Source organism: Branchiostoma floridae, chromosome 16 (genome assembly GCF_000003815.2).
Source record: "Branchiostoma floridae strain S238N-H82 chromosome 16, Bfl_VNyyK, whole genome shotgun sequence".
Lineage (NCBI taxonomy): Eukaryota > Metazoa > Chordata > Leptocardii > Amphioxiformes > Branchiostomatidae > Branchiostoma > Branchiostoma floridae.
In genome coordinates this window covers 8,679,916-8,703,132 of record NC_049994.1, presented here as the reverse complement: position 1 = coordinate 8,703,132, position 23,217 = coordinate 8,679,916, and the positions used below count along the sequence as shown (strand labels likewise).

General features: G+C 40.3%; 1 protein-coding gene across 1 annotated transcript in view; it reads left to right on the top strand.

The window, feature by feature from the left end:
- The window catches only part of LOC118403128 (protein CREG1-like), a 13,787-nt gene extending 8,889 nt beyond the window's left edge, over window positions 1-4,898 (top strand). Inside the window, exons 2-4 of the mRNA XM_035801621.1 lie at window positions 2,564-2,673; window positions 3,199-3,334; window positions 4,001-4,898. Coding sequence (XP_035657514.1) covers window positions 2,564-2,673; window positions 3,199-3,334; window positions 4,001-4,145 — 391 coding nt within the window. The 3' untranslated portion in view covers window positions 4,146-4,898. The remainder of the gene's footprint in view (window positions 1-2,563; window positions 2,674-3,198; window positions 3,335-4,000) is intronic.
- The last annotated feature ends 18,319 nt before the right edge of the window (window positions 4,899-23,217 follow it).

Genomic DNA, 23,217 nt, shown 5'->3' with positions numbered 1-23,217 from the left:
TGGTTTTGACGGGGCGAACCGATCTCGGAATTGTCCGGAGGGGGGTCGGTTGTCCATTGGGTGGAAACCTAATTCTCTGCTAATTCGGACAAGCGGGTCTCGGTCGCTCAATGCCCCAGGGTTAATATGTGGGTTGGAGATTCCATAGAATTTCTTGGGCAGGGCCGGTGGTAGTTCTAGAACGAGGCCTCTTCGGTACGGAGGCTTCCAGCACTGGACATTGGTCTCTGAACAAAGAATCTCGACCTCCTTGAGGGGCGGCCGGTCGGCGGTCGGGTTTCTCGGGCTTCCGACGGGTCTTTGAGCGGCGCGACAACATGACTTGTACCTCAAGCGGCAAATTGTGGTGAGCACTTAGTGTTTTGCTGTGAGCCCTTGGCGGTTCTTAATGATGTGCGGTTAGACAGTCCAAATTGAGGTTTCGGGGGGTCCCTGGGATACTTAGAAACTATTTACTATTGGGGTGTGCTTTGCATTGTATTGTAGTGTGATTCTTGCATTGATGTGTACTGTGCATTCTCTTATGTGAGACTATTTGTAACCACCGTACAAGCGTCAGAATAAAAGGAATGTAAACGTGAACCCTCATGTTTGGGCCTTGGTTTATGGTGTGCGTGAGAGAAATATACAAGCCTGAATCCTACCACTAGATAGATTCGGTCCTTGATCTGAGTGTAGTAGAGTACTTCCCCAGTACAGGGGTTGGTTCTTAGAGTAGTGGTTCCCAGTAGCTAGGTCAAGACCAAACTATATGCCACAATTGAGTAGCAAATGACTAAATATCATGGGGTCTTTTTATTAGCTACACAAGCGAAAGGCATTCTAGGTCATTCTAGTATCTGCCGATGTCTCAATTCGGCAGCTTACGGCTTCCACTCAGCTATTCTTGTCTGACAACACTACTAGCCGCCAGGAAACGTTGGAAGGTAGCCAAAATGACCCCAAAATGTCCCTTTGTTTGTGCGGCCGAGAAGCGAGTGTAGATATGTCAAGAGAACTGCGTTTGTTATTTGTTTTTCCGGATCTGGAGCCTTGTAATGATTCATAGACGCCACTTTTTTTTCGGCAATTTTGGCGAGCAGAAGCCGAATGAATGGATACATTTCATCGTCTATATTATAAAAGTAACAACAACATTAACTTCAATTTTAGCATGTCTATAGAGACAACTAGGAAGTGGACAGAACAAAACTTAAAAACCTTGTGACGATTTTTAGGGGAAGCAGAGGGGAAAATGCACAGTACATAAGTTTGTGGGTCACCTATAAACGACCTTGCCCTTCTTGTTGTACCACGGACGTTATATGACGTTATATAACGTCCTTGGTTGTACTTGTTCTGGGTAGTGTCCCAGTACCTAAAGACTAAGTTGTGAATTAATGTAGAATTGAAAGCGGATTTTGCGTTAAAATATAGTAGTTGCGTGAAAAAGGACCCAAAGTAAAGAGGCTACTTGAATGGATTTCAACACCCCTCGATGTTGACATGTAAGTGTTTAATTGTTCAAGGGGGCGTGAACATCACATGGTTAGCCCAAGGACGTATACCGCTGAAACATGGACCTTGGTCATGACAGACAACAGTTATATAGTCGTGCGACTGTTGTTGTCCACGACGTCTCTGGCGACGGTATTTTTAGGCTGTCTAAAGAGGATCGTTTACGGCGACGGAAGTGGGTCATATGCTAATTAGCCTGCAGCGTGTTTTTTTTTTTTCTGTCCGGAAAGGCATTTTCTACATAAATATACATGTAGTCAGTAATGGAAACGTATTTTTGTCATCAGAAACTGGCTGTTCCAGCGCAATACCCTGAAACTATTTGCTATATCCTTCGCATGCCCCTATCCCTTGATGATAATCTGCATTGCCACCGGTGCACGAACTCCGGGCCTTCTCATTGCGGGCCTCAGGATGTCTGTTGTCTGTCTAACGTGGGATTAAAATAGCGCTCCTAGCGGCCGGCCCTTCAGTTGCCGCCAGCGCTTGGGGGTCCGACGAACCCCAGCCAGCGAGACATTGTGTAAGCACAGGCTGTAAATGAACCTTGGTCCTGAAAAGAATTTATAGTGGAGGGTGTCAATAGAATATAGCCCTCACCAGCCTTCATACGGGAGTAATTGGCCAAGAGAGTCAGTGTAGCCGCGAGAAGGTCTGGCCGGCCAACTGACCCCTCGGTGGCCAATCTCTCCCGGCAAATCGTTCTACCTAAAAAGGTTGTTTACGCCCATTTACAAGTGATGGATCGATAACTGTGGTGCTTGTTGTTTTCTCGAGGACCAGCTTGTGTAGCTACATTTTGTTCTACGTAAATGCAAAGTACATATAGAAGTTGGTCTCCTTACAGTGTGAATTTTTGAAGAACAAGGACTGAATGTTTTTGACGTTTGACTGCATAGACACAGCAATGGTCATCGCTACGTTGAGTTCTCCGTAGTCTGACAAAATCGCAGCGAGAGATTGTCTAACCCTACGGTGGCCGACAGCAACAATGGGCAACCCATTTAAGTTCCGTATGGAGCCCTGTGTTTACTGACATTAGGCTGTTTCCCTTGGTTTGTTCCAGTGACGGTCCTGTGGGTAACGGTACCGGTGTGCCGTACTTATTCCTAAGTCCGCTAGATGTCACTGATCAAGACCTGCAGGTCAACAACAACGCTACCCTGTCCATGTCAGGTAATACATAAATAATGTGCAGTATACATGGATTTGGTAACACATTGGAAGAATAGTGTATTTCAACTTGTACCACTTTATTTGTTTATGTTCGCGTGCAATATGGACTGTAACTAACTTATCAGCGGAAAAATAAGGAAATTGTAATCATAACCCGTTCAGTACAAATTCCCTTGTCCAAACGGAATAAAAATAATTTTACCAGGTTGGTAGGTTATAGGATTGTAAAGTTTTATTTTACACAACCAGTTAATCTTAACTACTTATGTTTTGATGCCTGTCAGGCATCTTCCTTAGAGCTTCTAACTGGAGTTCTGCTCCTCGCCGCTATATATGTAGCCACGTTTGGGATTGTGTTCTCGCCGCAAAAGCGCCACCTACATCGGATGCATATAGCGGCGAGAAGCAGAACTCCAGTCAGAAGCTCTGAGGAAGATGCCTGATAGGCATCGAAACATAAGTAGTTAAGATCAACTGGTTGTGTAAAATAAAACTCAGCTATCCTATGCTGTTGTTTTGTTTCAGAGGTGATGAGCGGGTACTGCGCGAGTCAGAAGTGGGACGCCGAAGATCCCCGATGTGCTAAAATCATCCTGTCGGGAAAAGTCGTCAATGTTCCCGAAGCTGAGATCGACTTTGCCAAAAATGCCCTGTTCACAAGGTAAAGTGTGTGTGATAAACCTAATAATATAGTATACAACGGATATGTACATGATATTCGTGTTATAATATGTAACATGTTCCTGAGGAGAAAACATAAAAAACCCCAAAGAGTCACGTAGTATTTTGGGTAACAATGTCTTATTATTCCAATATATACAACTGTATACTATTCATGACATATATTTTACACAGTCTATGAGGTATAATTGTAAAGGGCATTGGACAAACAAGCTTTCCAACTACATGTATATAATATCCATCTTGAAAAAAAAAGAAGGCAATAGACATATGGTCGTTGGCACTTTTTTCTCGGGACTAGCCCACATACGTACCATGGTGCACGGCTAATGAATGTACGGTCAAAGCAAATGGGGTGCTAGCGTAAATTGTGATGAATAATCTTTCAAAAGATGTATAATACAATGGAATTACGTGTAATATGGTCTTAACGCGAGTCAGATCGACTGAAATCAAGTTTCTAAACTTTCTTTCCTTACAGTATTTTTTTCCGTTCATTGAACCCCCAATATACTAAGCGATATTTTGGTTATTTTGTGTAGGTAGCTATCCGACTATTTTCTATCTATGTACATTTGTAATACCATATATATTCATTAATTTCTTTTTATTGTAAGAATATACTGTGTTTTATTGTCACACGCAGGCATCCTATCATGGAAGACTGGTTTAAGATGGAAAGTCACAAGTTTTACTTCGCCAAGATGCAGATTGAAGCTGTCTTCGTCTTGGATTTCTTCGGCGGAGGAAATATCGTCACTCCTGAAGACTACTTCAACGCTAAGATATAGCTTCATTCAGGGCCTCAAAGCTTTGTTTTAAATTAGACATTTATTAGAAAAATCTGACGCACCACTACCCGTTAAAAGCAAACTCTACTTGTGTTTAACCTAATTTTAATGGGTTCGAAATATGGGGGCCATTCAGAAGTTTAAAAGTGTATTTCAAATTTTGTAAGCACTCAATTACTCTTCCCATAACCTTGCTGCACGAGCCAAATTACGGAGGTGTGAAAGATTCGTAAATAGGACCGTGACTTTACCCCCTCTGTCAGCTTTTATGTATACTGCAGTTTATTTCGTACATTTTTCAGGCCATCCCAACAAAACCTGTACGTGTACTTTAATAGACAAGTTGGGCAAAATACACAATATATTCCCCGATATGCGAAAGAGTCGTAAATGGGAACGTGCATGTGCCCCCTCTATCATATTCTGTTTAAACTGCAGTTTATTTTTGCAAGACATCCCAACAAAACCTCACTCTGACCAGCTGTATTCAGCTTTGCTGCTATACTTGTACCAATCATAGTCGGCTAAAAACAAAGTGCAATTAGTGTAACCGAAATCTATTGTTTGTGTATATCTTGCTTCTCAGAACAACGAGAAAAGTCAATGGCCGACTATGTTTAAGTATATTTTTTGTTGTTGTCAAAGTCTTTTACATCTTGAGGGGTTGGGGAAACTCATCCGGCTTGTCTTATCGAAGACTATGTATTGCATATGTAAAGATGCCAAAATAAAATTTTAGTAATCTCTACCCTACTTTGTTAAAACATTCAGTGTATTCATTGTATATAGCGAAGTTTTCATCTAAACGTGTCTGTCCGTTAACAGTTTTGTTTGCACCTGCGAGGACAATATCCTAAAGGTTTCTTCATAAAACACTAACAAGGCAAAATCCATCCGTCCCTTCTTGATTTATTCTGTTTTAAAAGTCTGCAACAAAAATACCTCTATAGTAACTTGTATCACTTCTTCTCGAGCACAGGAGCTTTCTGGTGTTTTAAAAATCGTGACCATATCACTGATATGGTCACGATTTTTAGAACACCAGAAAGCTCCTGTGCTCGAGAAGATGATATCACGTTTACATGTAGATACGAAAACCGGGATTTCTGTTGTAGTATCAAGGAAAACCACCAGGGGGCCAACATCTAGTCATTTCTGCCATGGGCTAAAACCTGACAACAATATATAGCAATCCATCTATAGCTTCTTGGCCATGGGTTGATGTTGAACCACAAAAAATACAGTCACAAAACGAAGGTAATGACAAAGTATACACAACGGCATGCGGGTGTCACTCAGCGACAGACCTTGGATTTTGGGGGCGTTCGTTCTTGAGTCCGGCTTCGGGTTCCCCAAGTTTACATCATTACGGAAACATCAAAGTCAGGAGAGTTTACTGGTGCTTAATGGGCGGTGGTTAACGACAGCCACGGCGGCGGCGGACACACGCTTTACCTAGCCTCCACCAGGCCTTCCTACCGGGGTACGGGGTCGTAGAATTCGGCAAAAAAAATGGGAAAATTGTCAACGCTAAGTTCATGTTTCCCATACGCGGCCAACTCCTCTAGTAGCAAAACTCTCCCGGCAAATTATTCTCCTTATACTATAATAGCCATCGTTGGCAGTCTGGTAGAGACTATGCTTTGACATTGAATTTGTCCCACTAAATAGCGAAATGAACTGAATGATCCTGAACTAGGGAAGAGACTATTTTGGTCAAAGAACAAGTCCTGGGGACTACTTAGCTGCGTTAGGGAGAATATATTTTAGTATCACTTTTACTACACAAGTTCACTTCTTTAATACAGGGATTAATGATGTCATGTTTTGTAACTTCAATTCATAACAACGTTTATGGTGTCTATTTTGAAAATCTAGCCATCTTTTTTTTTTTACCCATCTTGTTTTTTTCGCGCTATCTCATTATTTTTGCAAATCTGCATATAATATCATCCATACAATTTACTTGCTGTGGCCTAATGTTGAATTCTGAGCAAACAATCAATATTAGTGACTGGCTATTGAATCTTCCTAAGCATCCACTGTGATTCAGTAACTATGTTTCCTGAAAAAAAAGTACCATGAATGATAAGATAATAAGTTACAGTATCACATCTAATCTCGCTAAGTGGCATGTCAGCCGTGTTAGGATAAACATTTCCTATAGCCTAGATCAGGCCCTAAACGTCGGCAGTTGACTATTAAGAAGTACTCAGGGACATCAAAGTCCAACTATCATCTCAGCTATGTACTTCCCGTATCCGCACCGAGGCAGGGGGATAAACAAGCTCAGGGTGGATCCGGCAGGGGCGGGGCTAGATGATTGACATGGATCAGGCGCTTGTTTCGGAAACTGTCGTACAAGACATCGTCTACAAGACTACTTTTCTCGTGACTAAAGCCTTTTCGGTTGTTTTCGGAAACTGTCGCACGATACTCTTCAAGCAGAGGTTCGGCTCCGGTTGTCTTTTTTAAAATGTTTTTTATGCGATTTGTCGGGCTTTCTATTTTGTATCGTTTTCTCTATAAAGAAAACCATACAAAATAGAAAGCCCGATACAAACACATTAACAAACGTCAAAAACAGCTTTAGCCGAATCTCTACTTGGAGAGTATTCGCACGAGACATTGTACTGTTTACTTCTATCGTAGACTACAACAACAGAAAAGTAATAGAAAAACTAGAAAGGCCGACATTTGCTTGAGAGCAAATAAAGCATATTTCAGCCATCTCCCTCCCCATGCAACAGTAGACAGTTCTAAAATCACCCATGTGTGAAAACGGAACACTTCTGCTTAAAAATCACTTTTACTAAGCACAGTTTAGTCCAAAAAGGAATCTTAAAAAAATACCCCGTGCAAGAATGGACTCTTTCAGTGCACCCCATTTTAGTTTTCACAATAGACCAGTCTAGAAATGCTCCCGCTGAAAACATGGCCTTTGAATCAGAAACCCAGTTCAAAATTAGACTCAGCAAAAGAGTCCCCCCGTGCATGAAAAGGTAAAATAGACCAGTCTAAAAACACTTCAATCTGCTAAAAATAAAATTTTGAATCATCACCCATCCATCCTGAATTTGAAAAAATCCCCCTCCGTCCAAGAATGGACACTTCCTGTGATACCCCTATGTAAAATGGACCAGTGCAAAAATACATCCTCTAAAATAGGACTTTGACATAGTCATGGAAGTCCAAAAATTATTCCTTTTGTAAAAATGCCCCCCTCCGTGCAAGAATGGACTATTCCATCATATCCCATGTAAAATTGCAAAATAGACCAGTCCAAAAATACTCCCACTAAAAGACTTTACATAATCATTGGTCCAAATATGAATTTAAAAATAAAAATTAACCCCTCCGTGCAGGAATGGACTCTTCCAGATATATACAGGCTCGCTGATTGGCTGCCGTAACCTACTCAGAATATTAAATCAGCCTACACGAATGGTTGCCAAATAGGTCTTGTATAGACATGTACACGTGCAGATTGCAGGTGGAGGGTCAACGACCTTGAGGTCATTGACCTCTCTGGCCATTTGAAAATGACCACAAAATCCCAAAATATATCATTTTGAAGTGTTTTATGCCAAAAATTATACATAGGTCATTTGGATAAATATCAAGAGCACCCCTTTACCAAATTTCAGGTCATTTGGTTGTGAAACGGGGGTACAGGAGCCAAAAATGTCCTATTTTTGACAAAAAATGGCCAAAAAATCGCAAAATTAAGCATTTTGTTGTACTGTATGCCCAAATTGTTGTTGAATCCATGTGCGCATATGTAAAGGGCACTCCTATACAAAAAATTAGGTCATTTGGTTGTGAAACGAGGGTACAGGAGCCAAAAATGTCCTTCCGGGACTTCGTTCGGCATTTTGAATAGACAAAATGTCAGTCTTAAGTAATGCGTTAGTGTGACTTTTAATCGAAATTAGCATGACATTTATTGGCCAAATGTCTATCCCAGACAGTTCACCAATCGTTGTGCCCAGCTTTTGCGTGAGATGAACAGAAAGTAGACATGTTTCACGACTACCATCAAAATTCCCCAGACTTACGAGTTTTCCCATCTCAGTGTCAAGTTCAAGAAAAGGTCACAGTAAGGAGGAAATGTCTTCATTGCCAAACTGATACCCCGTCGTCTTTACTAGGGACAGTATTCGATCCGTTTCGCTGATAAAACTGAAAGAGAAGCAGATGACACGCAAAGACTATACAGTAGAAACCTGTTAATTGCACGACGGATAATTGCACATTTCTGTTAATTGCACGAAATCCCCAAATCCCGTGGTGGTGTGGTCCAGCTTAATAGCTTCTTTGTTGCACTGATAGGATAATTGCACGAAAAGCACTGGCAAATGGGGTGTGCAATTAAGCGGCTTCTACATACATGTACTAGTACATACCACCCAGCATACATTACTACATGTACATCCATGACACAGTGACACTTCCAAGCAGTACGCACTTATTCCTACTGCATGACAAACATATTGGCTATTTGTGATCCTGTACTGGGTTTATCTACATGTAAGTTCTGTATATGTATGATATAAATTATGTATATATATGCTATATGCATACGAGCTCAGTCAAATATTGCCTATTGGGGACTGAAGAGATAGGGCATGAGTCTTGTTATCTACCCAAAAACGTGTGCACAAAAGAACAACTATCAAAGAAAGATACATTTCTGCAGCAACAATCTTGCCAACACACTGCCATAGACTAACAACACACGTGTTCTTGTCTTCTTCTCGTATCATAGTAGTACCTATGAACTTCCGTAGACTGCATAGCATTAGAACATACAGAACCATAGCTCGTCGTCTATCATGCATGTTACATTGGCCCTATTTAATACATGGGAATCCCTTATCAGTACAGTAGTTGTGCCGATATCTCACGGTAAGCCCAAGTGTTGAGGACCAGCTGTCTCACTCGTCATCTTCCCTTGTTAGCGGGGCGCTCCGCACGTCTCTATCGGGCCGGAACATCCCCGGAATCCGCCGAGCCCTCGCCAATCGTTCGCTAACGAGTTACGATGAGAGGTCGGTCTCAGCCCCGATCGTGGGAACCCGGTACAGTAGATGATTAGTTAGCGCTGTGAACACGTCTCCAACACGGTATATGCCTCTACTGGGACCTCTACCTTATCTTTCCGACCATACTTGAGGTTAGACCGGACGTCTATGCCATATTTTAGTCTCTGACAACTTTGTTACGAAAAGATAAATCAACCCATTCACTATGTACAGACCACAATACTCACAGTAATACCGAGAAATTGTTTCTAAGAGCACAAAAAGTGAATTTCTTCTCGACCACTCCTTTCTCTTCTTTCATGATTTGACTTGAAGGAATTTTGACATTAATGTCTCAATGGTTTTTGAATGTTATATTAGATTAAAAATACCGATAAATTATTTCCAAGAGCCCCAAAAGTGAATTTCTTAATTCACTACATCTCCTTTCTCGTCTTTCAAGATTTGACTTGAATGAATTTTCATATTATTGTAGTCTCAATGGTTTTTGGACGATAAATTAAAAATCGTCGGTTAATGTTCAATTGAGGATCCATATATTGTTGGTCTTTTATTTGACTTGGTCACCTCTAACAAATTCAACGCCAGTCTTTCTTTGTTTATTTGTTTCATACAAAATGCCATACTCCTTCACAGCGGTGACGTTTTCTCTTTATATTTGTTTTGATTCTTTAAGTAGGAAAAACAAGCAATTAGACGACGATGATTGACATGTGTCAACAGGGCATGTCTCAGTCCCAGACGGAAGGATCTGACAGGATTAGTGCTGTAGACGCGTAATCAGGGGGTCGATAGAAAAGACGATCAAGACTCTGCTAACGACATACCAACAGCTTCTTAAGTATTTAAAGGATGGCGGAGCGGTTAATAGTAGGTTAAACTAAACGGTATATCAGCGTTGAATTTAGGTCCATTTAGTCGCACACGATAAAGGAAAGCATCAAAAAGTGATAGATAAATTCAAGATTTTTCATACCTAGAATTTCCACCAATCTCAGTATAACTGAGTCGTTTTCTTAAACCTCAAATAGCCGAGTAAAAGTTACATTCAACACGTCTTAGTCTTGAAATTGAAGGTTAAAAATGATCCATGAATCAAAGAGTCGCAAAAGTTGAAAGGTGAAATCTAGAAATTCCTCAGAGTAAAATTCTGACCCAAAGTTTAAAGATCCACAATCTTATGTACCTCACCCGAACATTAATTGATGATCTTTATTTGCATGTTCCTGCCCACATGGACTAAATGCAGCAAATCCCATGATGGGATACTAAAGACTAAGTACTATCACATGTAGTATTACAATTGAATAAACAATACATCTGCATCTATGCTACCACTATATCTAACGTTTTAGATACATGCCTCTTCCCTATTAATATTCTAGATGCATGATGATGATGAATCTTCGTCTGGTGTATAGATAATGAACGACACGACTGACAACATGTATACTTCATGAAAGCTCATGTTTTGTCCAAGGGCCCCAAGTTTTGTATTAGAATTACCGAAGATCTCAAAATTCATTATGTGGGCTATTACAAGGATTTGCAGCATCATTCAAAGATCATCATCTCCAGAATCTGCACAGGTTACAAAGGTTGGCATCTTTTGAACTCTTCTAATGAAAGACTTTTCAGCCATTTTTTCTGGGGATGGGGGTTTAAAGGTGAACCGCAAGTTAGGTGGCGCTTTTGAGGAAGGGGACCGTCACCGTCCTACATGGCCAGGAACGCCCCTCTGAATGATGTTCCGACATTACACTTACTAGTCATATTGCTCAACAAATCAAAAGATTTTTCAGTATACCTGTGCTCCTTACTACTCGCTAGATGTTTCTGTTTACTTCTACCATGTTTGATGAATTATTAAGATAAATTGCGTTTTTTTATCATTTTAGAAGGCATGTAAGTTTGTGCTGTTCGCAACCCATATGAGATATGTAATATAATGTTTGATCCCACAGTGTTTTCTAGTGCGTCTCTTTAGCGTTGATGATCTAAATTTGCCCAGAAACGCGAACCACCTGCCCGAGCACCTTGCACAACCGCTGTGTGAACTCTGCAGTGTTCAAGGTGCTCGCTTCTGGATCGGTGCCTAGTCTGCCAAACGACGGGAATCCTTCCACATGGTCCACATTAGGACCGTGACCGACCAACGGTACGCAAGAGGGGACTACGAGTCTTCGGGGCCGGTCAAGCACCCACCCCGGCTACTTATCACATAGACAGGGGTGTCGGGAAAATCGCGTGCCCCCCTCCCACCTTTACACACACCCGTCCTAAAGTTCATAGCTAGTACACCCCAGAAAACAGCTCAGAAGTTGGGAATGCTGACACGTCTCTCCAGTGCGTTTGAAAGCTGTTAATAAAGTCGTGTGCAGGTTCTCATGGCCGAAGCTGACACGTAAAGCTGTACTTCATTTGTGTGAACAGCCCGAACACTGTTCGTCAGAATGGGGAGTGTTTTCCCCCCAGTACGTTTTAATCAAGAACCCAAGGCTACCGAACACAAGGCAAGGATCAAGATGTCAGTACACGGAGGACTTTCCCACGGTCGTACAGACCTAGGGTAAATGGGAACCAGATTTGGTGGGGGTAAAACTCACGGGGTCGTGGCGCAGACACTCACCGCCCTCGACCCCGTAGGGTCCCGGCTTCGTGAGTCTGAAAGCGCCGAGACTGTGTGAACAAGTAGTTGCTAAAGGGGGAGGGTGTATAGAATTACGGGTAGATTACCGCATATTGTGATGCTATATCGTTTCATGTCAGTTTATAACTATGGTGTCACAAGAGGTCTATTGTTTGAATGATTAGTCTGGAAGCCATTGAGTTAACATCCATCAAACAGGTCGGTTAATCATAATACGGTAACATAAAACAGGTGAAGTCTACATTGACGGGACAGCTACCAAAAAGTTGAGCAGATGATTTTCCAACTAGGACAAAGGCCGACAACAGGCTTGACAGGTGGTTGCCAGCTTGCAGTACGTTGAGCAGATTTTATGGTGACAGATTATAAAACCACTGATGATGTTGTCCATCCGTGATCGACGTCATGATCGTGTTTTGTCGTGATCCCTCGGGGAACTTCGTCCCAATTCAAAATGGCTTCCACCTCATCAACTGCTCAGGTGCCCCGTAACAGGATTGACGTTTTTATGATGACCGATAATCTCAATTAGACAAAACTACACCCAGTTTCTGCACAATGATCGGTTCCGCTAATACCTATTTAATTGTTCTCATAGAAGACAAGCATCTTTGACATTGTCCATTTTGTTGCCATGGTATTACATGACCTTTTGACTTTCAACGACCTTGGAGGGCATCGCAATACGGCCCAAAATTTATATGGACAGGGTCATGAAATTACGAATCTGACTATTTACATCGTCATTTGGATCTTCTTTCAGACATTTAGTGGAAATAAAGAATGTAGAAATTGGCCAACTTCGGAGGAATATCTTACCAGAGGACTTGACCGGTCACTAGAGTACGGGTTGCGAAAAACTAACTCAATGGCAATCATTCAATCTATTAGCCAATTTCTAATATTTTTGTAGCGACCCACTGAATAATTTGGTCGATAAAGGTTTCTATCGCTTCAAATTTGTCTACTTATGATACGGAAAAAAGGAAACTTGTTTCCCAATAAACTAGAAAACGAAATAGCATATCATGGCCCATGATATGCTATTTCGTTTTCTTGGTCCATTATAACAAATGGCGACAAGAAACGAAAGAAGCTGGCAATGTATTTCATCACGGTGTCCTTATACTAGTTATAGAGCGCTTTCAAAATGAACAGTACATCTGATTAAGTAGGTAGCCTACCCCCAATTGCTCTTACATCCGGGATACTGACCAGTTATATGACAATCGGATGGAAAGTCTCCAAGCAAAGACAATGTCAAGCGTACCTCTTAATCATACGTGGCCACGGGGGAGGGGGGCGGCGGTGTTAATTAACTTAATTTCCTTTAATGGCTCTCCTGTATGATGGTAATGCTCTGCCATATGTTTTCCTCGTCGCGCAAGAAGCCATACATCATATGCAGCGCTTTGATGACATGCCCCCCTCCCCCATTTTGGAACACCTGCAGGGTACCCTCTGTATTGCTAATACAAATTTTCCGGAGGGATGTATATCTTTTGTCTCGGTCTATATGATGAGCTTTTAATAGATCGGATCCCCAGCCGTATGGATGCAGCTCTGATATGTGTTCATCAAAACTGTCCAGAGGATAAAGAAGATTAGAAGAATGACTATTGTCATCGGACAAAACGAGTGTAAACACAATAGACCACGTGAGGGCCCGGGCGTGGAACTTTTTCAACTTTGCGATTTTAGTCAACTTCATCAAGATGTCCCATCAAGGTCAATGCGTTTACAGCACCTTAGAGGTTACTCTAATAATGTCGAATAAGTAAATTGATGTCATATTTTCTGGCAGGGGTAAACTGCTTAATTTGCGTTTACATTGTCTCAGGCTTCCGAGTGATACTTTCCTTGTTTTTCCTTTCAGAATTTGCTGGAGACAAAGTGATTTCAGAAGTCCCACATCTTACTAGAGCTTGTGTAAACTTTAGCCCCCCACCCCCTCCCCAAAGTGAACGTCGTCACCGTGCGGTTCTCCAACAAAAGATATATCATCATAGTTTCGCCGCTGTTATTTCATTCTTACCAAGGACATTGTGTATCTTACAAAATCTGGAAAAAGATAAATCAAGATTTGGACCACTTTTATGTAACTTCACGCGCAAAGCAGCAGTGGCACATGTCTATGTGCTGTGAAAGAACTGGAAACAATATTAAACGGTTCGAATTTCAAATAAAATCGTCTAGTGATAGATCAAATTGCAAATGAAAGAGTCTAGTGAAAGATGTTCAAGGGCAAAGTCATTCACGAAGAAAGTAGAAATTTCGTCAAACAGCCTCATAGTTTTGATACAGTTGACAGTACTCAAACCAACTGAAATAATCATTAAACTATTAGAAAATGCTAGCTGGAGATCAGTATTTTCTCTTCTTGTCCCATATTTCCATCTCCCCGTTCCCATGGGCGGGCTCTACCTGAACAGATGTCGGTTGTTCCGCTCAGTTGGCCCGGCCGTCCCGTGAGGAGACCCCGCCGCTCCCTGTGCGGGCAGGCGTGTCCTGCTGACGCACCGGATCGGCACAGCGCATACGTGATGGTGAACTTGGCTTTTACTTACGACCCTTCCGTAGAAAATATCGCCAGGTCAAGTTTCATGGTTATCAGTGAGGATTTCATGATCATTCTAGAGAGAGAGCTAGGGGTAGAGAGAGGGAGAGAGAGAATTAAGGGGAGAGAGAGGGAGGGAGAGAAAGGGAGATAGAGGGAGAGAGAGGAAACTTGCTCTAGAAAATGTCAACATAAATGCAAACTTTTCACATGAATTTAAATGACAGTCCATTGTTAATTTTTCATGACATTATGTTCTATCCTATAATAGATAAGGCAGTCAGTTACAAAATGTTTTCCTCAACAACTTTGTCTTGACTTAGGAAATTTTACAGCATGGTTTACATTCTTCATTTCCGCTGTGGTCCTTATTTTGCACCATCAAATCCTACTCATAAATTTCACACAGAAAGAGCGCAGAGATTTCAGTCTCCAAGGCGTACGTTATAACTTCGTGTCACTCCGGTTCTCGGAAGTGCAAATATCCTTATCTTAGATGAAATATATCCGCTTTGATTTCATATTTCGTTTGAATATATGTCAGTGGGGTTCTAGGAAATCTACCCTAGATTCTCAGAGCGTAAACAGTAAGCCCTGTAGGAGTTCTCTAACCGTTTTGAGTTTCCTTTTCAAGCCATACGGTCAGGACCTCTCTATGATACAGCCGCACAGTTTAGCATTGTCATATCCGCTGATGAAATTAACAGATGTATCAAGTTTCAAAACCATGGCTGTGTTAATGACATTTTCCATGTGTTGGAAAGAAGAACGACTGCAAAACGACAAAAAATACAGTTTTATTATCAGATGTAATATCTCAACTGTTTTCACTATGACATAAAATCAAAGCTTTAACACTTATGAACTTCAAATGGTAAATAATGCACACGGTTCAACATTTGAGTATTATTTTCGGATAGCAAGGCACTGTTTGTTTTAGTATACCTTTATTAGACTATCTCTTATCTTTCTGTCCTTACACGAAAGCCAATTGCAAATACATGTAATTAAAGAAGAGAATAATGGAAAACAACACTGTATAACATGTGACCAGTCTTATTAATGTCTTAAATGTAGAGACTTCTGTTGGAGGAAGATCCAGTTTCAAATATTACATGATGCACAAATGATGCTTCTTGCCAGTATTTCCCCCTTAATTCCCCAAAGTTGAAGTTTCTGCCTAGTTTATTTAACCATAAGCACTTCTAAATCTCCCGTTATCATTTCCAAACTCAGCCGAAGTTTTGCCGTCAGTTTCCCGTCGCTCTTCCCCCACGCTCAACTGATTTGATTGACAGCTCCTAATGACAGTCGTTCCATTTCTGCTGTGATTTTGACCTTGGGGTGATTTACTGTAATTCTCGCCACGGCGTCATGTTTTGGAAATTAACAGCCAATTAATGAAGTTAATAGGGAGTAGGGTTCCTCGCCAATGAGCAGCGGGTAAATGTAATGAAATGAATTGAGTTCATCGCGCGCGGCCCGGGCTGAGCGGCGGGATCCATCATACATGGTCCCGCCTCGCCGAGCGCGGTAAGCCGCTCCCGGAAACTTCGTTAAACTTTCAGATGGAATTTTCATCAATTCCAAAAGTTGGAAAGAAAAATCCACACGGCGTATGCATATTTGATTCTCCTATCATCATTCCATACGTTTTCACTGGTCTAAACCTTGTAAAGAAATTTCATCACATTACACAAATACGCTCCCGGAAACTTAGTTAGACTTTTAGATGTAATTTTTATCAATTCCTAAAGTTGGACAGAAAAATCCACACGGCGTATGTTGAACGAGTCTCCTATCAACATTTCATTCGTTTTTTATTCAGCCTTCACTGGTTCAAACTTTGCCTGGAAATTTTATACTTACAATATTTATATATACAATATTTAAGGGATGAAAAAAACACATAGAATAGAATTGACTGAAGTCTCGTCCGGAAACTTCGTTAAACTTTCAGATGGAATTTTCATCAATTCCAAAAGTTGGAAAGAAAAATCCACACGGCTTCCGTGTATAGATTCTACATTTATTTTCAGTCTTCACTGGTCTAAATTTCAACATTTCACATGATAACCGACAGTGTACAAATACACAATATTTAAGGGATGGAAAAAAATCGAATAGATTCGAATAAAGTCTCTCCCGTGGTTAAACTTTCAGATGGAATTTTCATCAATTCCAAAAGTTGAAAATTCACACAGCTTATGCATATTTGATTCTCCTATCATCATTTCATTCGTGTTTTTTTTCAGTCTTCACTGGTTTAAACTTCGTCAGGAAATTTCTAACACATTGCAGAGAATGTTTACAAATACACAATATTTAAAGATGAAAAAAACATTGAATAGCATTGACTGAAGTCCCTCCTTAGAAACTTAATTAAAGTTTCATATGTAATTTTCATCAATTCCAAAAGTTGTAGAGACAAATCTACACGGCGTATGGGTATTTGATTCTTCTATCATCATTTCATTCGTTTTTACTTCCAGTCTTTAGTGATCTAAACTTTGCCTGAAATCTAGGAAATTTCATCACATTAAAGAGAATGTTTACAAATATACAATATCTAAGCCATGGAAACAACATAGAATAGAGTTGACTGAAAGAAATGACTTACCAATAACCATCTCGCAATCGTAATCTTAGTGGCGATTTTTCTGTGTTTGTATAGTAAACGAGTTTGAATTCGTTACCTAAAATGATTTTCAGTCTTGTAAGGCTTACAACGTCTTTTGCTAAATTCAAAACCTATTTTATATTAAAGGTGCCTTTTTTGCTTCCACAAGTTGACTGTTAAGTTTTCATTATTATCTGTGATCTTGCTTGATACGTTTCAGGTTGGTCCAATTTCACAATAGTTGTTGTAAGAGACGTATAATTTAAGGAAGAAAAAAAGATTAGAAATAAAATAGAATAATATGTCAAAGGAAATGTCAAAGGAAAATACAACAAGTAATTTTTCTAGTGTATAAGACATTTGTTCCTAGATCGTGGCGTTTGAAAATTTCCGTTGTAATATGTGCATATTGAACGTTCATACAACAACTATTCCAGTGCTAGGCTTCCTCCCTCCCCTGTTATATAGCCATATCGTTCTCCCAGGCACAGACAATAAGGGCATTGATTGGTTCGATACATTCTATTTACAGCGTTGGCGTTTTAATGGCCTTTCTCTTAATTTGTATGCAATAAATGTCACTTCCCGCCACCCTAGTCACAGATCACGAGGCGTTTTCATCGCAAGTAATGACATGAAAAGGACACGCGCCAACTAATCTGCATAATTACCCATCCTTTGTTGTCTGCCTGCGCGCCCCATGAAACTTACACGGAAATTGACTCCACTAATAATGTATTGAATTCCCGGAAAGAACGTCGATCAAATATGAATCTTCGATCGAACGTTACATGAGGAAGAAAACGCTCTTCGTTGTTTTAGCTCAAGTTCAAGAATATGCATAACGTTTGGTTGAAATTAAACAGTACGCATGGCAGGTTTGATTGAATGTTTTCAATTATTCTCTGATTATGGTATTTAATCTAAGGTTTATCTTGGCTTATTCAAGATATAGAGCTGTGTAAACCTATGATTATCAATACAATTATCTGGTTACATGTAAAAGCTTAGTTGATATTAAGGTTTTTTTTATAAAACCCAAGCCAAGTGCAATAGTGACAGCCAAAAAGTGCTCGCCTTTTTCCAGTTCCAAATTTTACATGTCCTGAAATCGAAACAAAAACATACATTATTCTTTTTTCAAAGATATGGAATTACTTTTTTTATAAGCAAACATAAGTATTCTATCTCGAAACTATGGAGTCTATGTATCTTTTAGAATTTTCTTGTTTCCATGCATGATGTTAACCGTCGGACGTCACCATACAGCTTGCTTTGTTTGCAATATTACGCACGAAAGTCTTTTAGACACAAAAATGACTTCAACCATGGTAAAAGTCTTTATTACCTGAGAGAAAACCTAACCATTATACTGCAGTGCGCAACAGAAGCCAACCATCCAAGTTGTACCCCATATATTTATCGACTTCCACCGCCAGAAGGAGTGGTGTAACCGGCGGAGCAAACCCCACCATCGCCCGCGGACAGGCCCGGCCGCGGAACGGGGTCCCGGCTGCCGTGCATTTTAATACACCCTTAATGAGAGAACATATCATTCCTACCAGAACGTAATTAATCTACAATAATCTAATAACTTTGGTAATATTTTCGCAATTAGGGGTCAGCAGTGGGCGGCAGGAACTCACCACCGTTGCTTTTCCGCTTCGCTTGTTCATCTCAAAGCTTTTAATTTCGCAAGCAAGCTGTGAAATATGTTGGATAAAGTCCCTGGACTGGCGTAGCTCCATTTATCTTTTACGCTGAAGGGATTCTCCTAGGAGAACGCTGTCGTCTGCACCTGTTGTCTTCAAGCCCTGACAAATAGTTTTCTCTCAAACCAAGTCAATTTCTCGATCCATTTCCACGGAATGGACAGAGGAAAACCCGGTCAGTGATGTGATAACTTGTTGCATGTGGGGTTGGGAGCCCCCCGGGTGATTTGGGTGGCTTCCACGCGAATCAATTTCAGAGGAAACCAACACAAAGAGAACCTTTCTGCACAACTGTCCCGGGGCGATAGGTCTTCTCTGGTAATCAAGGTTAAAGTGATTTAAATGAGGGTTTGATCGGAAAGTAAGGGCGGCCGACTGCGAACATCTGCTGTGGGATAGGTTGGGATATGGGAGGTTTAGATCTTATCAATTTTCTAAGCAATCTGAAAAAAAAAATGTTCATTCTAGTCTCTATCTAACTTTAGTTTTCCGTTTGCCCGTCGTTTTCATGCATTCTAAAATAGAATGACTTACACAAAATCAGCAATGAGCAATACATAGTTTAAACTGTATTCTAATTCAAGAATACACTCTCTTTTTTAAATTTAGGCAACGGCCACAAAAAAAACTACAATATATTATAGACGCGTGGAGTCATTGTTTTAGGATGCAGTCAACAACCAAGAATTGCAATGAATTGTTTCCTATAAAGCAATAGATACTCATAAACATCAAAATGGTATTATTCGTCCTTTTTGAAATGATCATGATATTTAGAAAAAACGGAAGAAGTACCTTTGCTTGGTTTGGATGGCAAAAAAACATATGTTTTCATGAGAAAAATCTTTAAGAAATGCGTGCATACGCCGGTTGGTATAAGTGGTATCTCACTGCACTTGGGGCACCGGTGCGGCACTGCGTGGTTCGTAGATGACTCAACGAATTTCAGAGATAAAGAACGAATATTCTTACGTATCGTGTATTTTGTTGTCTTCAAAGCCATACTTTTACATATTACGCAATATCTAGATTATAAAAATCGGCGAAATTAACACAACAGTGCCGCGCCCCGCAGTGCCGCATCGGTGCCCCGAGTGCAGTGAGAGTCCACCGTAATGAAGCCAAAGCCATGCGGTGGATCGGAGTCGGTCCAGGGATCAAACAATTGTCCTCAGGTCGCGGCGATAGCACAGAAGTCGCGCGACCCTGCGCCGGGGGCCACGGTACATGGACCTCGTGATATCACACATATGGTTGGGGGGAGTTATAAATGGGTACGGAGACAGAAAATGACAGTTATAGTGGATTTTTTTACCCCTTAACAAGCATTAAAGTAATGTTCACGTCATTCACGTATAGATAAGTAAGACTGCATTTCTAAAACGATGATGTAGTTAATTGGCAGATTATATATGGACTACTATAACTAGCCAATAAATTGCACTACAACAAACGTTCTACTACCAAAGACAACTCTCTGGTAGAATGAAAAATGGCATTGAAGAGATGAATACAAGTCAATAACGGAAAAAAAGTCAACTTCAGGAAAACAGTTTTAAATTGATACGATTCACAACATAGTAACCCACGAAACAGTTTGAATATATATTAAAGGCAAATGTTTATGGTAATGTTCAATTTACTAGTAGTTTTGCGTAGTCATAACAGTGTAACGGATAAATGAATACGTGGACTACATGTATACACTGAGCTGTCATTGTTAGTCAAATGTATGGTCATTTTGCAGTTGTGTTTGATCCGCCATATTCACTTTGTACATCCGGCTTCAGAATTGAAAACTAAAATACTAACTTTAAACACATGTACAATGTATCTTTTCATGTCTTGATATTTCTTTTCTTTAAAACCTTATGGCGACGTCCTCGCTCGCCTGGCTTGAGGTATGGTGGACGAAAAGACATTTCTACAGCCAGCCAATTGTTAGAAGACCTGACTTTAATAAACCCCCACTCTACTAGGGGCAGTAGCCTAAACTTTGACAGATCGCTCAACGAATTTCAAAGATAAAAACGATTTTTATTACCTCTTTTTGAATTGCAGTCTTTTCATTCTTTTCCATTTTGCATGATAGTTCAATATTGGAATCAATGGTTACACGAATCCAGTTTAGGTCGTAGTCAGGGTGCATCGCGATTACCATATATGAAAGTATAACTTTTTGTCTTTAATTTTTTGTTTGCTTTTCCTCCTATGTGTAAACGTTGAGTAGACTATACCTCAATATTTCTTGCCTCGATGATCGTCTCAAACTGATGCAGCTGATTGGCAACCAAAACACACTTTTTTTATTAACCCAAAATATTGTCAGACTTATGATCTTGTGAAATGATAGACTACATTAGAGCCATATCATTATCCGTGTAGATACCTTTCAACAATCAATCATTCCCAACTACCATCTAGGTTCCGGCCCCACTTTCTTATTTGTCAATCACTTTATGACAAGTTATGTAGACAGACATAATTTCCTGTACTTGACAGGGATAAGGGAATTTCCCTCTTCCCAGTCAACTGACCCAGTTAAAAATATTGTATCACTGTTCGAACATGCTACAACAAATGGTGAATCTATGTTGGATCCAACAGTTTAGAAACTAACAGAAATAATGCATTTGATGTTAAAAATGTTTCTAACATGTATGAATACAGTAGAAAAGTATCTAGAGCGGCAAACAGATGTTACAAATAGTTTTAAACAGTTACCTGTCATAGTTATATTGTTACAAAAATTTCCAAAATGTTAGAACAAAAGGCAAGAAAACACCCTCTTGGTAATGTGGAATCGAATGCACTTATGTATGTGTACAATTACAACGCCTTGTCATAATGACTGTCACTCTGATATCATAGTCAAACCCTATATTTTGTTACTGACGACATTTTCTGACCGTTCCAGTTTGGCCTGGGGCTTTCGATTTCAATATTAAAGTTCAGCATTCTGCGTGAGATAATGTAAACAGGTTATTGCTGAGTATAAGTCTTGGTTGGTGTAGATGTGCATAATGTTAATGACTGAAACGCTGCAAAGTTAACCATGGGCAATGACTATATGCTAAGTCGGTATGGTTTATTCCTGAGCTACATAAAGGTTTCATTTCATAGCGGTAGAGCGTCCATGCAAATGCTTTTCCATCTGAAATTCGTACCCTACCTCATATAGATTGTCTTATAATGTTGGATCTCCGGCCTGTGTCCTTCCCCATACGGATAATGCTTACTATAAAGATGCTCCATAGAACGTGAGAGCAAATGCTATGTTCGTCATGTATTTCTTCACTGTTTTACGGGAAACATTACTATCATTTTACATAAAAGCAATATATAATTGCATTTATTCTATTTTCGGTTGGTATTCATTATACAAATGTAAATTTTCAAAGGGATACACATATCAAGTTGTGTGTGTACTGATATTCCTAGAATATTGTCTTTCTGGAAGAATTCACGAGCTATTTTTCTGTACTTGTATTCCTGGAACATGGTGTGCAGAAGAACACATGCGCTATTTTGTGTACTCGGTGTGCACGTGTAGAAGAACACGTCTATTTTGTGTACTTATTTTCCCGGAACACTTGAGCTATTTTTGTGTACTTGCATTCCTGGAACAAGATGTCAAGAAGAACACGAGCTATTTCTGTGTACTTGTATTCACGATGTATAGACAAGAGCTATTTTGTGTACTTTTTTCCCGTAATAGATGTGTAGAATAACACATGAGCTGTTTTTGTGTACTTGGTGTGTAGAAGGACACATAAGCTATAGCTATTTTGTGTACTTGGTGTGTAGAAGAACACACAAGCTATAGCTATTTTTGTGTACTTGATGTGAAGAAGAACACATGAGCTATGTCTGTGTACTTGTATTCCCGTAACATAGTGTGCGGAAGAACACTTGAGCTCGCCGAGCCTCACGCAGGGGGTGAAACCGCATGGAACGCATCACCGGGCCGGGAGAAAAGGTACAAAGCCGCCGCCGCCTGCCGAGCTGGATCCGCCGAAGTACTACCTTGTCGACACCTCGTCGGCCGCAGGAAGAAAAGTATCGACTCAGTGTACAAACAAGACCGGGCTGGAATGCGGTGTTGTTGAGAAGGGTAATTTCGGGAAGGACTCGTACAATAAAGATGAAATCTACACTGTCGCTGACAGCTTCTCTGATTGGTTAACGAGTAACGGAAAAAAGTGACATACTTAGACACATTGTTGAAACATGCAAACAACATGACTTCAAATCTTTTTAGCTTATCGTTCATTTTCCAAATTGACCCGAATATCATTGTAACTTCTTAAGATTCGATTTCATAAATCTAAAGCATCTCTTTCTCTTTCTTCGCTTAATTTCGTTACTAAATTGATACTTTAAGAGGGGATATAATTGATTAAAACAGATTGTGTTGGGGCCTTTTGTAGAGTTGTACCTTTGTGGTCGGAAATTGATGACCCTTTTTATACAGAATAGATTTATTAT